The sequence below is a fragment of the Silurus meridionalis genome, chromosome 17 (genome assembly GCF_014805685.1).
Source record: "Silurus meridionalis isolate SWU-2019-XX chromosome 17, ASM1480568v1, whole genome shotgun sequence".
In the NCBI taxonomy this organism is placed as follows: Eukaryota; Metazoa; Chordata; class Actinopteri; order Siluriformes; family Siluridae; genus Silurus; species Silurus meridionalis.
In genome coordinates, this window is record NC_060900.1 from 26,872,483 (window position 1) to 26,888,205 (window position 15,723).

Genomic DNA, 15,723 nt, shown 5'->3' on the forward strand with positions numbered 1-15,723 from the left:
GGTTGAGAAGATCCTGGAGAGGTGGAGGTACACGCTGGAGAGAAGGGGAATGAAAGTCAGTAGGAGTAAGACAGAGTACATGTGTGTGAATGAGAGGGAGGGCAGTGGAGGGGTGCGGTTGCAGGGAGAAGAGGTGGAGAAGGTGGAGGAGTTCAGGTACACTATGTGTATCATTTCCTGGCTCTCGCACACCACAGAAGTAGACTATTTTACAAAGGTAACAACAAGCGAGGCAGAAGGCAGTAAGAAGTCTGGGGATAACGTGGATGAGACAGAGGGAGTCAGTGATGTAAACATGACTGAGAACAGAGACGTTCCTGATCACCTGATCATCATCATCTTTTCTCTACTTGTGTTCTATATGGTGGTTGTTTTGCCTGGATACATTCATTAAGCAACAAAATTATTATATTGAAATATGAAATTATTTTATTTAAATATATTATTTTGATGGGAAGCTCAGTTACTAGCGTGACACTAAAATAGGTAGTAATAATGACTACTTTATTACCTTTCCATTATCTCCACATTTTCAGGTTGGCGATGGTCCCAGCGCTTTTCACTGCCCCTCAGTAATCTCCTGTATGCAAAACTTGAAAGACAAACAACACTTAGAGCAGAGAAACATTGACCGGCTACATGCAGTGACACGCTTACACTCGTACTCCTACAACAGTCCCTCCTGTGTTACAAAAACAGAGGAGCTCCTGCTTAAGAGCTCCAACCCTATTGAACATGAATGAATTTTCAACACTGACTGCACCCCAGGCCTTCTCGCCTCACCTACCTCACTACCTGACTTTATTGCTGAATAAGCACAAATCCCATAAAATCTAGTGGAACATCTTCCCAGACGAGTGGTGGATATTATAACAGCAAATAGAGACTAAATGTGGAATGAGATGCTCAGGAAAAAAACACTTACCAATCTTAAGGTCAGATGTCCAGAAACATTTGTGGTAATTTTTTTTTAATTGCTAAACACCTTGGCATGTAATAATGTGTGTGTGTGTGTGTGTGTGTGTGTGTGTGTGTACCTGTGTCTGCTCCTGGTCTAGACTCTGGATGGACACACACTGCCGATCATGACCGTAACTCCACAGCCAGTGGTGAGGCTGGGAATGACGGGTGCACTCCATCTTCCGTGTACACCTGAAAACACACACACACACACACACACACACACACACACACACAAACACACGTTATGGACCAAATCTTTTAGATAAATGCTGCATTTACGAAAGTAAGAGAATAAAGGTGGAAAAGAGAAGGAACAGGATGATGTGTTGAAAAAGCCAGGAGATTTACCTGCCCTCTAGTGAGCACCAGCCACAGTAGGGGTCTCGAACAGAGAGGCAGGAACGACAGTCCGAATACTTCTCACACTGAGCCACTGGCAAACGGGTTACCTTGGAAACACACACACACACACACACTATTATGACACAGTAATAACTCTCTCAATGACAACTAGTCAGAATAGAAATCAAATGTATACCATGGTAATTGTAAAAAATAACTTTGCTATGAAATTTTACATTTAAAACCTTAATATTTAATCTCGTACAAAGTTCATGCGTTTTATAACAATAAAGCAAACGTCATCGATTTTCAAGAGACCTGAAATGCCAAAGACTTTCCTTTCCTATCCCCTGGTCCAGTCTGGGATGAGAGTGTGTTTTTGAACACCCTGCTATTTTGCAAGTTCTCCCACTTAGAAATCATAGAGGGGTCTGAAATTGTCATCGTAGGTGCATGTCCACTGTGAGAGACATAATCTAAAAAAAAATCCAGAAATCACAATGTATGATTTTTTAACTATTTATTTGTATGATACAGCTGCAAATAAGTATTTGAACACCTGAGAAAGTCAATGTTAATATTTGGTACAGTAGCCTTTGTTTGCAATTACAGAGGTCAAACGTTTCATGTAGTTTTTCACCAGGTTTGCACACACTGCAGGAGGGATTTTGGCCCACTTCTCCACACAGATCTTCTCTAGATCAGTCAGGTTTCTGGCCTGTCGCTGAGAAACACGGAGTTTGAGCTCCCTCTAAAGATTCTCTATTGGGTTTAGGTCTGGAGACTGGCTAGGCCACGCCAGAACCTTGATATGCTTCTTACAGAGCCACTCCTTGGTTATCCTGGCTGTGTGCTTCGGGTCATTGTCATGTTGGAAGACCCAGCCTCGACCCATCTTCAATGCTCTAACTGAGGGAAGGAGGTTGTTCCCCAAAATCTCGCAATACATGGCCCCGGTCATCCTCTCCTTAATACAGTGCAGTCGCCCTGTCCCATGTGCAGAAAAACACCCCCAAAGCATGATGCTACCACCCCCATGCTTCACAGTAGGGATGGTGTTCTTGGGATGGTACTCATCATTCTTCTTCCTCCAAACACGTTTAGTGGAATTATGACCCAAAAGTTCTATTTTAGTCTTATCCTACCACATGACTTTCTCCCATGACTCCTCTGGATCATCCAAATGGTCATTAGCAAATTTAAGACGTGCCTGGACACGCAGGGGAACCTTCCGTGCCATGCATGATTTCAAACCATGACGTCTTAGTGTATTACCAACAGTAACCTTGGAAACGGTGGTCCCAGCTCTTTTCAGGTCATTGACCAGCTCCTCCCGTGTAGTTCTGGGCTGATTTCTCACCTTCCTTAGGATCTTTGAGACCCCACGAGGTGAGATCTTGCATGGAGCCCCAGTCCGAGGGTGATTGACATTCATGTTTAGCTTCTTCCATTTTCTAATGATTGCTCCAACAGTGGACCTTTTTTCACCAAGCTGCTTGGCAATTTCCCCGTAGCCCTTTCCAGCCTTGTGGAGGTGTACAATTTTGTCTCTAGTGTCTTTGGACAGCTCTTTGGTCTTGGCCATGTTAGTAGTTGGATTCTTACTGATTGTATGGGGTGGACAGGTGTCTTTATGCAGCTAACGACCTCAAACAGGTGCATCTAATTTAGGATAATAAATGTAGTGGAGGTGGACATTTTAAAGGCAGACTAACAGGTCTTTGAGGGTCAGAATTCTAGCTGATAGACAGGTGTTCAAATACTTATTTGCAGCTGTATCATATAAATAAATAGTTTAAAAATCATACATTGTGATTTCTGGATTTTTTTTTTTAGATTATGTCTCTCACAGTGGACATGCACCTACGATGACAATTTCAGACCCTCCATGATTTCTAAGTGGGAGAACTTGCAAAAGAGCAGGGTGTTCAAATACTTATTTTCCTCACTGTATGTGGTGTGAGGGTGTGATGGTGTTGGGGGTTGGAAAGAGGTGGGTTTGAGGACGGATTTGGACTGTAATTAATAACAGTCTACTACAGTGTCTCTGGACCACAGATTTCATATAATCACCGATAAATGCACACCTTTACAATGATGGAAATATAATGAATGGACATTTGGTGTTGAGGACGAGTTCCCTTACCCATACCATCTCAGGACATTTTTACTTGTCACTCGCCACTGGCTCGCTCATTAGGGTAAAAATTATATTTATAAGGAACAAACGTATACATACTTTTATTACCGCTTTATCTCTGGGAAGCTGTCCATTTATAAAAGCGCCCTACAAATAAAAATGAAATGAATTGATGGTGAACTTGGTGATAGAACACGGTCCTGGGAGTTGTAGTCCATGGTGCATCTATGTTTGTATGTGTGTGTATGTTGATTGTGTGTACAAGACATGCAATATCACCCATTGTGGTGTGTGTGTGTCCATGTTTAGCTTTGCGTACCTTCTTCTCAGTCATGATGTAAACACTGCGTAAGGTGGAGTCCAGCAGGAGGTCAGCTTTCACGGGGCTCTTAGGGTCCATCTTCACCAAGTCATACTGAGAACCTGAACCATTCACATGAACAAAGACCTGCATACACACACACACACACACACACACACACACACACACACACACACACACACACACACGCACACACTTTCAGTAACACTTTCTGACATCACTTTTTGTAACACTTTCAGTAACACTTTCTGACATCTGTTCACCACAGGAATGGGTTGGCACATACATTATACAACCCCAATTCCATAAAAGTTTTGACACTGTATAAAAATGTAACAAATTGCATGAAAATTTTATGAATTGCAAATCACATAAATCCATATTTTATTCACTATAAAGCAATTGATGTCAAATGATGATCAAATGATTTTGATGTCTGCAACACGTTCAAAAAAAAGTGTGTAGCATCAGGTCTTCTGTCCGTATACATCCGGGAACTGAGGAGACCAGCTGCTGATGTTTTGGGAGAGGAAATTTGGAATGTCAGATGTGACTGATACAGGATTGTAGCTGCACAACAGTTCTGGATGTCCTTTATTGTGTTTTTGCTTCATGATGCGTCAAATGTTTTTAAATGGTGAAAGGTCTAGACCAGTGTTGGGGGTAACGCGTTACAAGTAACGTGCGTTACGTAATAATATGACTTTTCTGGAGTAACGAGTAAAGTAGCGCGTTACTTTATAAATTTACACATTAATATCTGAGTTACTTTTTTAAAAAAGTAATGCGAGTTACTTTTCAGTTAAATTATTTTGCATAAAAAAATAAATACGGAATTAAAATGAACGTAGTCACGTAGAATCGCGCACTCACACGTGCGAGCCGCGGGAACAGAAGCCGGTCAGAAGCGGAGATGGCAAACCAGAGCATTATGTGTTGATTATGTGTTGGTGAAAAGCTCTTGTCAACTGCAAAAAATACCAAAAAAACATCTGCATGCAAAGCACAGCACTACAGATATGTGTGTGTGTGTGTGTGTGTGTGTGTGTGTGTATAATGTTGCATATATGGAAATGGAGACAGAAATATAGAAAACTTTTGCCGACTTTCCACCACTGCAGCTTTATGGACTGCTCAGAATAAAAGTTCTCCGTGGGAGACACACGTACGATGCCATCACAGCGGAGATAGAGAGCAAATTCACAGCTCGTTTGCTCTTTGTGGGAAGATAAACTGCCACGGTCACTGATAATAGCGCGAACTTTGTAAAAGCGTTCAGAATGTTTCAAGCTGATGATGAAGCAGAGAATGATGTAGACGAGGACGAGGTCATATTTACGGAAATGCACGATGTTTTACGTGATGACAGTGAAGAGTATGTTCTCCCTCCACATCACCGGTGTGCAGCCCACACCCTTAACCTTATATACACGAGCGATAGTTACATTCCTGACGGCGAAGGCAGATTACAAAGCAGTGTACAGAAGTGCGACTGGAAAGTGTTCAGCCTTGTGGTCAAAATGTAGTCGATCATCTTATTGTTCTCTAAGAAGTTATTAATCATTTTAAATGTTTAAGACATGTCTTTTGCTCTAATATAACTTATTTCTTAATGGCAATTATCTATATTACACCTGTTACACCTGTAAGGCGTGAAAGAGATACAAGTAACGCAAAAGTGATATAACGCATTACTTTCCATAATAAGTAACTAAGTAACGTAATTAGTTACTTTTTTTGTGGAGTAACTCAATATTGTAACGCATTACTTTTAAAAGTAACGTTGCCCAACACTGGTCTAGACTGCAGGCAGGCCAGTTCAGCACCTGCACTCTTCTACTACAAAGTCATGCTGTTGTAATAGATGCAGTATGCAGTTAGCATTGTCTTGCTCAAATATGCAAGGCTGTCACTGAAAAAAACTTTTTTTGGATGGAAGAATTTTTTTTGCTCAGAGATGCAGCTTTTTGAACTGGTTACTGTTAACAAGTCCCTATCCTTATTAGTCTGGAGAACGTGGTGTCCATGGCATCCAAAAAAATATTAAAATTTCTATACGTCTGACCACAGAACAGTGGTGACATGAAATGACACGTGTTGCAGCCATCAAACTTAAAATGACCTTATTTTTGCCTTAAAACAGTAAATTTCCTTAGTTTATTCATTTGATATGTTTTCTTTGTTCTATTGTGAAAACAATATGGATTTATGCGATTTGCAAATCATTTTATTCTGTTTTTATTTCTATTTTACACTGTGTCAACAGTGTCACAATTTTTTGGGAATTGGGGTTGTAGGTTTTGATCATTTAAAAAACTTTTATGAAACTACGACATCAGATAAGTAATTAGTCATTCACTGTAACAGGAACACACCAGAGTTCTGTACCTTATAAAGTTGTCCACTTTTGTCACCTAGGAGTGCAATGGTGTTGCCCGCCTCAGTTGCTACAGCAACGGCAGAAAGTTGAGTTGCCCAGGTGTTTGCTGGGGTGGCTTGGAGGGGCACTGCACTGGCGATGGGGCTGGGGGTGTGCTCACCTCCGCACGGGTACTTGGTTACAGATCGCTGTACACACACACAACGAGAAGACCCACAGTGTTGGAATAGTGATATGATATAATAATAAGTATAGTGACGTGATACAACACGTAATTAACACAGTAATGTTTAGTGATGACTTACCGAAGGAAGCTTAAGGCACTTTGTGGGGACCTCGTATGGTATGTAGGCCTCATGCTCTTTAACTCCTTTTCCTTCCTGCGTGTAACACAAAAACTGTGCCCTGTCCAGCGCCTTGTCCAGCTCCTCCATGCTGTACAAACACAAAGCTGAGCGCTCCGTGGGCGTATTTGTGGACGCCTGTCCCTTCGCCATGGCGACAAAGATGGAGGCTCTTCCGAGGTATGTTCCCATGGTGGCTGCCTGTGCCAGGTTGTAGCCTCCTGTGCAGCTCAGCGGTACCTCCACATATGAGTAAAAGCTGGGGTCTCCGTCGCAGAGGCGTGATATGTACGTGTGGTAATCACGCGTTTTCAGAGTATCGCGGCGCGAGAACAGGAAATAGATATGTGTGCCGTGGTGAAGTACCTTCACAAACTGGTTGTTGTACTCGGAGTAACTGCCCACTACAAGTTTACCGAGTTCCTCGTGTGAAAACGCAGGAGAGGAACGGTACTGCTCGAGGCGGCGAGTTGTGATTGGTGAAATTCCGCCGGGTCCTTTGCTGGTGAATCCTCGTCCAACAAGCATGAGGCGTGTGCCCTTGTGCTCAGTGAGCACAGCAACGGTGGAGACACGAGGGTCATTGGCGGCGACGTACTGTGTGTCTACGGGGTTGGCCGTGTGGTACAGGACCTGGGAGACGTTGGCCAGGTTGCGCTTCTCGCAGATGCCCTGCAGCACAGTGCCGCATACAATCAGGCTCTGTGCCTGTATCCCTTCCTGTTTCTCCAGCAGCAGCAGCTGATTGGTGTTGTCGGTTTGCCGAGCCTGGCTGCAATCTTTAGGCTCAATCGGGGGCAAACAATTGGGGCTGTCCAGCGTTGGACCTGTTTTGCCCCATGAGATTAGCTGGAGGTCTGGGGAAAGGTGATAGAGAGCATTTACCGCACCTACGTAGACGTACCCAGAGCTGGAGTCCAGTAGGAGGTGGTTAAGTTCAGAGCCGTAAAGGGACGTGAAAGTCGGTGGAGTGATGAGGGCAAAGAGTGGCAGGGGTGGCAGCAGCAGGAACAGCACCAAGGGCCACCAGCAGATGGCATGAAGGAGCAGCAGGGGAGCAGCAGCCAGCATGGCACCCCCTTACCTGTTATATGAGAGAAAGAGAAACAAAGTAGAAACTACAGTGTGAAGTGTGACACAAACGAAAAAAAAAGATAGAGAACGGAAAAGACAACATAGTGGTTAACACCAGAAATAGCATGTATGCAAAGTCTCTTTGTTCTGAACAAGTTCTTTTAGGCTTTCTTTACCTTCAGACCTACAGCAGAGGACACCCACCTCAGACATGGCACCTCAACAAGCCTCAGTCAAACACATAAGTAAATGCAAAATTATATCTGACCCATGTTGCTGTCAAATCAATACATATACATTATATACTTTACCAATGGTTCAGGTGTAAATTCGTGGCACTTTAACAAATCAGAAACCTCTGAAGGAGACACCCTTCTATGTCCAACTTGCTTGGGATGCAACTTTGACTAGTTTATATCAAAATGCGAAACATTATTTGATCCAAAAGAGAAAAACAAATTACAGAAGGACACCAAGTGAAAGAGAAAAAAAATGAAGGCGAGTGAGAGAGGCATTGAAGGGGAGAGGAGTCATCTTTAATTCATTTGGCAGCAGTAGAAGTCTTGGGGGCCCGCTGATGCTGCTGCTGCTGTTGCGGTATGAAAGATGAGAGAGTGGAGTTAGTAGGGTCGATCAGTATGCACAACATTTTACCTCCTCATCTCCCCTTTTCAAACCCTAGCCAGATTAGCCACTTCTGATCAATTAGGCCTGAGCTTTGCAAGATTGTAGAGCAACCTTGTTTATAAGAAATGAAGGCAAAAATCATTGAAAGGCTTGAAAGTGCAAACCAGACCAAAGGTATGAGAAGACTGATGGACATATGATGGATTTAAGTTCACATAACCATGCTTTATAATACTGTACATAAAACCTGATTGCTTAATAAATTAATCCAACTTTGTCATACAAAACCAATTCCAAAAAAGTTGGGTCATTGTGTTAAATTTAATAAAAACAGAATGCAATGATTTGCAAAACTGATAAACCTATATTTTGACTGTGACTACAAAATGAAATACTGTTCCTCAACATAAAATTTGACGATCTCATTATTTACAGTCAATAATATCAGCAAAAGTAAAACAAATCAGGAGAAATCTCTGTCCACAAGGAACAAGAAAAATCAATATTGGATGGCCGTGATCTTCAGGCCATCAGATGGCATTTAGAATAATCACGATTATTATGGAAATTAGTGCATGGGATTATTAACACATTCAGAAATCATTGTCTGTGAACGCAGTTTGTCATTCACAAATGTTGGTTACATTTTTATCATGTAAAGAAGAAGGCATGCGTGAACATGATCCAAAAATGCTGCAATTCTTTTTGGGCCAAAGCTCATTTAGAATGTACTAAGGCAAAGTGGAAATCTGTTCTGTGGTCAGACGAATTGAAATGTAATTTGTTTTTTGGAAACAATGGACACCATGTCCTCCAGACTAAGGAGGAGAGGGATCATCTGGCTTGATATCAGTGTTCAATTCAGAAAGCCGCATCTCTGATGGTATGGTGGTGCATTAGTGCCTGTGGAATGGGCAGTGCTGAATGGTATATTCAGGTTTTAGAGCAACAAATGCGTCACAGTTCTATGGATATTTTTGTAGCCTTGTATTTAAGTCTGTTTATTTTAGTTCGTTTTGTTTCGTGTTCATTTATGTTGTCTCCTGGAGCACCTTGTTCCTAGAGGGCCTTTGTTTCTTTCCACCCTACCAACTGTATACGCTTCAAAAGACAACAAATGCCACTTGATTTAACCTGAAAGCACAGTAAATGAGGAAACCTGTATTTACAGAGCAACAATTATCCTGACCAAAATACAAAACTTACCATAATGTACAAAATAAATTCTACTGAAAAACAAGAGGAAGAAGAAGCCGATAAAGAGGCTCTGGAGGTCGTCAAGCTCTTCTGACTTTTCACACATTTTCAGGGTGCAAACAACAGGAAACGAGGCTGTAGATTGATCATGCTATACTTCTGGACATGTTTAAGAGCACATACATTATATTTCCAAAGGTTTGTGGACACCTGAGCATAAGATTTGTATGAGAGTCATCATGGAACATTCATCCAAAAAGGTGTTCAAAAGCTCTCTAGCAGGAGACCTTCTATTTTCAAACCCTTGTAAAGCCCATGTTCATGGAGATGGCTTTCAGGCATTGTCATGCTGAAACAGGTTTGGGTCTCCCAATTCAAGAGAATCCAAAGACATCGTATACAGTTGTGTGACCTACAACGTTGTGGTACCAGATGATCAGAAATGCTCTCAACAGCATATTTACACCACACAGGCTAATCTGCTAATATTCAGAAAACGAGAGAACTGAAAGACCTTACTTTATTCAGAACTCCTGAGTTGTACTTTAGTACTGCAGCATAGAGGAAGTCTTCGTCCTTTTTTTTATTATTAATATTTCTTTACAATTCCAACCAGAAAACGTCTAAGACAATCAAAGTGATCTGACCACATCAGCAAAGGCGTCTGAGACCATAGCCACAGCAGCATACAAGTGGTATTTCGTGGTTTCCACCAAAGAAACCGGTCTGAATGTTGACTTTTCACCCACAGCCACGCCCACCACTCTCCTTGGGCACCTTCCTCTTTGACATTCGTCTTTTCGTCGATCTGTTCTCTGTTTTGTTTCTTACGTTATAAATTTGTTTTTATGGCAAAATTATATTCTGGTTTCGTGGGATTTTAAAGGCTTCTGCTTATTTGTCTGTTGTTGTTTTTTTAAAGCAAAACCAGGTTCATTATTTTATTGAAGACGTATATAAAATTTACAGACATAAAATATAAGATAAGTTATTTTTGGAGAAATTACAGACTACAGGGGTACGACAGTAACAAAGAATTACACGTTAACAAAAAATCTAAGATTACAAGAATAAAGTCGTGGCAATGTGAGAATAATGTCGAAATTATGAGACTTGAGTAATAACACTAAAAGAATAAAGACAAAATTACGAGAATAAAGTCGTAGCAATATGAGAACAAGGTCGGAATTACGAGAATAAAGTCGTAATAACGAGAATAAAGTCGTAACAATATGAGAACAAAGTCGAAATGATGAGAATTAAGTAATAACACTACGAGAATAAAGACGAAATTACGAGAATAAAGTCGAAACTATGCGTATAAAGTCGTGGCATCACCAGCTGAAGTTCTGGTGTGCCGGTGTAACGAGAATAAAGTAATAGCGATACGAGAACGAAGACGAAATTGTGAGAATAAAGTTGTAGAACTACGAGAATAAAGCGAAATTACGAGAATAAAGTCGTGGCAATGTGATAAGACAGTAAAGTCGAAATTACAAGATTACAGTCTTAGCAATACGAGAACAAAGTCGAAATTATTGAGAATAAAGTCATAACACTACGAGAATAAAGTCGAAACTACGTGTATAAAGTTGTAGCATCACCAGCTGAAGTTCTGGTGATCATCCTCCTGAGAAACACCTCTTCTCTTCTCATAGCACACAGAAGAACCATCGCTATCCATGGAGTCGATCACAGGTCACCAGATCAGACTGCACAGAAGAAGCAGTTTCTGATATCATTTGTTTATCAGTTCTGTCTGATATCGATGGTTACATCTGCGTGCTATTTGAAGAGGACATGTTGTTTCTGAAGAGGACGACACACTGGCTGGTTCTAAGATCATGGTATTTTTTATGATCCGTCTTTTCTGTACAGTTCAATTATCTGTTTCTCTGCAGCACGACAACAGATTGTTCTCCAAACGTGTTAACGTGCACGGCGCCAGACACGTTCTCACGCAAACATTTAATGAACAATGGCCACGGATGTCTGAATTTCTGCTGTTTGTGTAACTTTATTCGGTCAACAATTTCAAGCTGCATTTCAGCAATAGCGCCCCCTGAAGGTCGCAAAATGCTACGACTGTATTCTGGTTGGGCTGCGATTTTATTCTCGTAATCTTAGATATTTTTTTCACATGGCACTAAAACGTCGCTCTCAGAGACCAGCAGAGACAAGAAAATGTAAAAATAAACAAAAGGTAATAAAAGATAAAGATGAAAAATTATAAAATAATAAAAAAATCAACCCAATAAGTGTATTGGGTTGATATCAATATTGAACGAAAGCCAGAAAAACATTGAAACTTCAGGATCAGTTTCAGGATCCTGGAGCGAGCTGTGAGGCAGCAATACTGCCTGTTCTACCAGACGTTAATAGACTCTGAATATAGAGAAAAAACTAAACAAAAGGTCGACTTCAGAAGGAACATCAACAGCTTGTCTGTGGAGATCATCAAAAACACAGAATTCCTTGGTGGTGAAGCCCACATGGTCCCTACAGACCAGCTCATGACAGAGAAAACCCAGCAGCATCTCTACTGCCTGAGAAAGCTGAACAAATTACCCATCTTCACCATGTTCTTCTGAAGGACCGTTGAGAGAATCCTGAGAAGCTGAACCTGGTTTGGGATTTGCACCATCTTAGATCACAAGTCTCCACAGCGGATAGTGAGGACAGCGGAGAAGATCATTAGGGCCTCCATTCCCTCTATTTCACACCTTCACATCTGTCTGGAAAACAGTATCGAAGCATTGAGGTCCTCACGGCCAGACTGTGTAACAGGTTCTTTGCACAAGACTTCTCAGGATCCTCGATACAAAGGGACGGGACTGAGAGACACTAACAGACACACTCTCACACACACTCAAAACTCAAATACTGTTTAAAGCCTCCCTGTCTTGTCTTTGCACTAAACGGATGCACGTGTGAAAGTGGAGGGTGGTGCATTTCACCCCTTCAGTGGTGTCCGACTTGGATTAATCCAACTCCAAATATGATGCCTGGCTTAAGAAACCATCGATGTTATAGAGAAACGCTGTATAACGAAGCGCTGCATCACAGACAGGAATCTCATACAGAGAGTCTCCTTTCACTGTAGCCACAGCTGCACTGCCCGCATTCATTATCTCTAGCAGAAGGATCGATATTAACCTTACCGTACATCTCATATCTCACAAACAGATCATGTGTTGTGTTATATACGGTATCATGAAGCACCGATCGGTCCTAAAGGAACTTCAATTCACCTCAATTTATTGTGTATTGTACTATTTATGGCATATTGAATGACGGAAATTATTATTAAAAACCGACAAATTTTGCTCATTCGGTATTTTTGTTGATTCGGATAAAGTGGTGCAGAGGGTAGAATCATCTCTCATATCTGTTCTTGGAATACAGGAATTCTCTGCCTTCTATTCCTCCAGCTTCTCCCCCGGTTTCCTTCCTTCGAGCGGCATCAAGAATGGTAAAAATATGACTGGAAGACGACGAGAGGTCAGGAAGACCTTCGACGAGCTCAACCCCCTGAAGCCATTCGGCAACTCGTGCGTGATGATCGTTGGAGAGAAATCCAGGATATCACTTCCGCTGGATTTGACTCCTGCAGACGTCCATGATAGATATCGATCTTGAGGGCCGGCGTTTTGACACCGTTGCTTGACACGTTCGAAAAGAGGATTTCCAGAACACACGTTCCAGAAGTGGCAGGAACGCTGGGAGCGCTGTATTGCTGTGCAAAGAGACTATTTTGAAGGTGAGTGTGTGTAGACGTAAATAAATTAGGTACTTTCTTGTAATCAGAGGGAGTCTCCAAACTTTTTTGATACCATCTCATACATGATGTTCTACTATGAGGGTTGCATTCGGACAGTCTGTGTTTCTAATGGTGTCTGACCTCACTGTTAAAATCTTACACTCCTTTTTTTTTCTCCTCCCTTTCTGGATGGAGGGATGAAAGGGTGTGTGTGTGTGTGTGTGTGTGTGGCTGGTCATTCCTCGTGCGGTTATAAAACGTGTATTAACGGCCACACACTGACCCACCTGCCTCCCTCTATAGCGCTCCCACTCCACTGCGCATGCGCAAACCCGGGCCGAAGGCAAACGCGTGCGCGGTGACAGCTGTCCCGATGATATCGACTGACGGTGAGAGTTTAAAAATATATATAAAAAAATAAAAACAAAAAACTAACATTTTCACGTGATATCAACGCCGTTTTAATCCAAACCGACGTGTCGTTTTGTGTGGGGGGAAAAAAAAGTTGAAAAAAGAAAAAAGAAACCGCATATTTCCAGTCAGGATACTTCATTCGGACACCGCTAGCAAGCTAATTCGCTTAGCCACCAAGTCCTCGGCAGCCGTTCACCACAAACTTCATAAAAAATCGCGATGAAAACGTTAGTAAATCTAAAATCTGGGTATAAAGATGCATTCTGGGGTTAACGCGCTTTTATTCGGTCTATTTATTCGTTTTTCGGGGCTGTTGGTATGTTGTTTCGCCGTTACATGGGTTTAGTCTCAAATAACTTGGTGCACCCTGTATAAGTGCCCTACGTAGGGAGGGAAAGCTTACGCGTTTACGTCAGAGCTAGTGCACTAGGCGAGGGATGGGAAGCCGAATTGGGACGGAGCCGAGTAGGATAGTGGGATAGTGGTGAGCTAGAGATACTGATTTTGTGTGTGTGTGTGTGTGTGTGTGTGTGTGTGTGTGTGTGTGTGTGTGTGATGGCAGTGTCTAGCGGTAACACAATCCCGCAGAAGAACCGAGCAAAGAAGCCTAAGAAGAAAAAGAAACACCGCAAAGCAACCACAGAGACTGAGGTTGTTCCTAGTGTGGAACTCGGGTGAGTATCCTGACAACACACACACACACACACACACACACACACACACACTGCTTCACCCATATAGCAGGACGTGTCCCGTTTTTTTTTTTGCTGTGTATGAGTGTGTGCTAAAAATATCTCCAGCCAGTGGAGATCTCATGCCCTCCCTTTCATTTTATTTCCCCTTTCCTTTTCCATTCCCTTCTATTCCCCTTCCCTTTTTCCCATTCCTCCCATTCTATTCCTTTTTCCCTTTTCATTAGGGATGTGGATCTCCTGAACCGTTGCCGATTTGTATTCAAAGATACGTTAAAGACACATATGAAGGGTCCTTTCACAAACACCTTTATAGTGCGAAGAAAAAAGATGAAATGAAACCAGACGCTCTTTTCCTGTTGTGTCTGCAGGAAGACGCAGCTCTACCTCTGCCATGTTAATCTGTATTCTGTGTGACTCTCAGGACATATAAAATATTGGGCACAAATTATGGGTCACTTTCTAAATCATAAAAGTAGAAGTTTTTACAGATGAAAATATGTTAATTATGCATTGCGATACAAACGGCAGCTTGTATCCGATGCACATTTTTAAAATCGCTACTTATAGTCCCATTCCCTTCCCTTTTCCCTTTTCCCTTTCCCTTCCTTTCCAAATTCTCATCTATTCCCCTTTTCCTTTCTATTACTTTTATTCCATCCCATTCCTGTCCATTCCCCTTCTCTTCTTTTCCCCTCCATTCTTATTCCTTCCCATCCCTTCCCTTCTTTTTTAACTTTTTTCCTTTCCTCCTCTATTCCCTCTTTCTGGCTCCATGTTAATTCCATCCTGGAAATTTTCTCCGCATATTACCTTATCAGATCCAAAACCAACACGACACCCGTCTTTCACTCATCATGCTCTCTTTCTTTTTTCTTTGGCATGAACACAAGAGGTTTCCGAAGTCAGATTGGTTTCTGTCCTGGCGTCAAAGACGTGGGACGAGCATCAGGCGTGGGGCTTCTCAGAGTCGGCTCATTTGTAGATTTATGACCATTGTTTTATATCATATCGAAACATTTGATCTCTTTTACATTCGCCATGAACGTTTCTGCGCTCAAGTCTCAATCAGCTCATATGGACCTGTAATGTGATGGAGTTGTACTGAATGGACATTCGGTGTTGAGAATGGGGACGGGTTCCATTTGAGTCTGGTGAATCTCAATGCCCCCCCTCGGCCATTAGTGATACATTTAAATAGGGACTAATTTATGATGTTAAAATGTATATTGTGATCTATAACAACATTTACATTACATTTATGGCATTTGACGCCCTCATACAGAGCGACTTACCGTTGTCTCATTCATACAACTGAGCAGATGTGAGCTTAATGAGAGGCCCAGGAGTGGCAGCATGGTGGGTCTTAATGGTGGGTCTTAATGGTGGGTCTTCATGGTAGGTCTTCATGGTAGGTCTTCATGGTGGGGCTTCATGGTGGGGCTTCATGGTGGGGCTTCATGGTGGG

At 42.0% G+C, this 15,723-nt stretch overlaps 2 protein-coding genes across 4 annotated transcripts in view; one reads left to right on the forward strand and one right to left on the reverse strand.

Moving 5' to 3' along the window:
- LOC124399879 (plexin-B1-like) lies at nucleotides 1-13,524 on the reverse strand. Of its 3 annotated transcripts, XM_046871177.1 has the most exons (8): nucleotides 9,909-9,994; nucleotides 6,453-7,575; nucleotides 6,156-6,335; nucleotides 3,765-3,893; nucleotides 1,312-1,412; nucleotides 1,038-1,152; nucleotides 512-592; nucleotides 1-34 (listed from the first exon to the last, which is right to left on the reverse strand). In XM_046871177.1, exons 2-7 carry the CDS (start codon nucleotides 7,560-7,562, stop codon nucleotides 560-562), a joined length of 1,668 nt encoding a protein of 555 aa, XP_046727133.1. In that variant the 5' UTR covers nucleotides 7,563-7,575; nucleotides 9,909-9,994; the 3' UTR covers nucleotides 1-34; nucleotides 512-559. The 3 variants fall into 3 exon arrangements, with proteins under 3 accessions (XP_046727133.1, XP_046727132.1, XP_046727131.1); XM_046871176.1 differs by lacking the exons at nucleotides 1-34; nucleotides 512-592; nucleotides 9,909-9,994 and adding an exon at nucleotides 13,437-13,524 and having other exon boundaries at nucleotides 958-1,152; XM_046871175.1 differs by lacking the exons at nucleotides 1-34; nucleotides 512-592 and having other exon boundaries at nucleotides 958-1,152.
- srpk3 (SRSF protein kinase 3) overlaps nucleotides 13,424-15,723 on the forward strand; it is a 20,449-nt gene continuing 18,149 nt past the window's right edge. Inside the window, exons 1-2 of the mRNA XM_046871174.1 lie at nucleotides 13,424-13,538; nucleotides 14,126-14,237. Of these exons, the coding sequence (XP_046727130.1) occupies nucleotides 13,472-13,538; nucleotides 14,126-14,237 (179 nt within the window). The 5' untranslated portion in view covers nucleotides 13,424-13,471. The remainder of the gene's footprint in view (nucleotides 13,539-14,125; nucleotides 14,238-15,723) is intronic.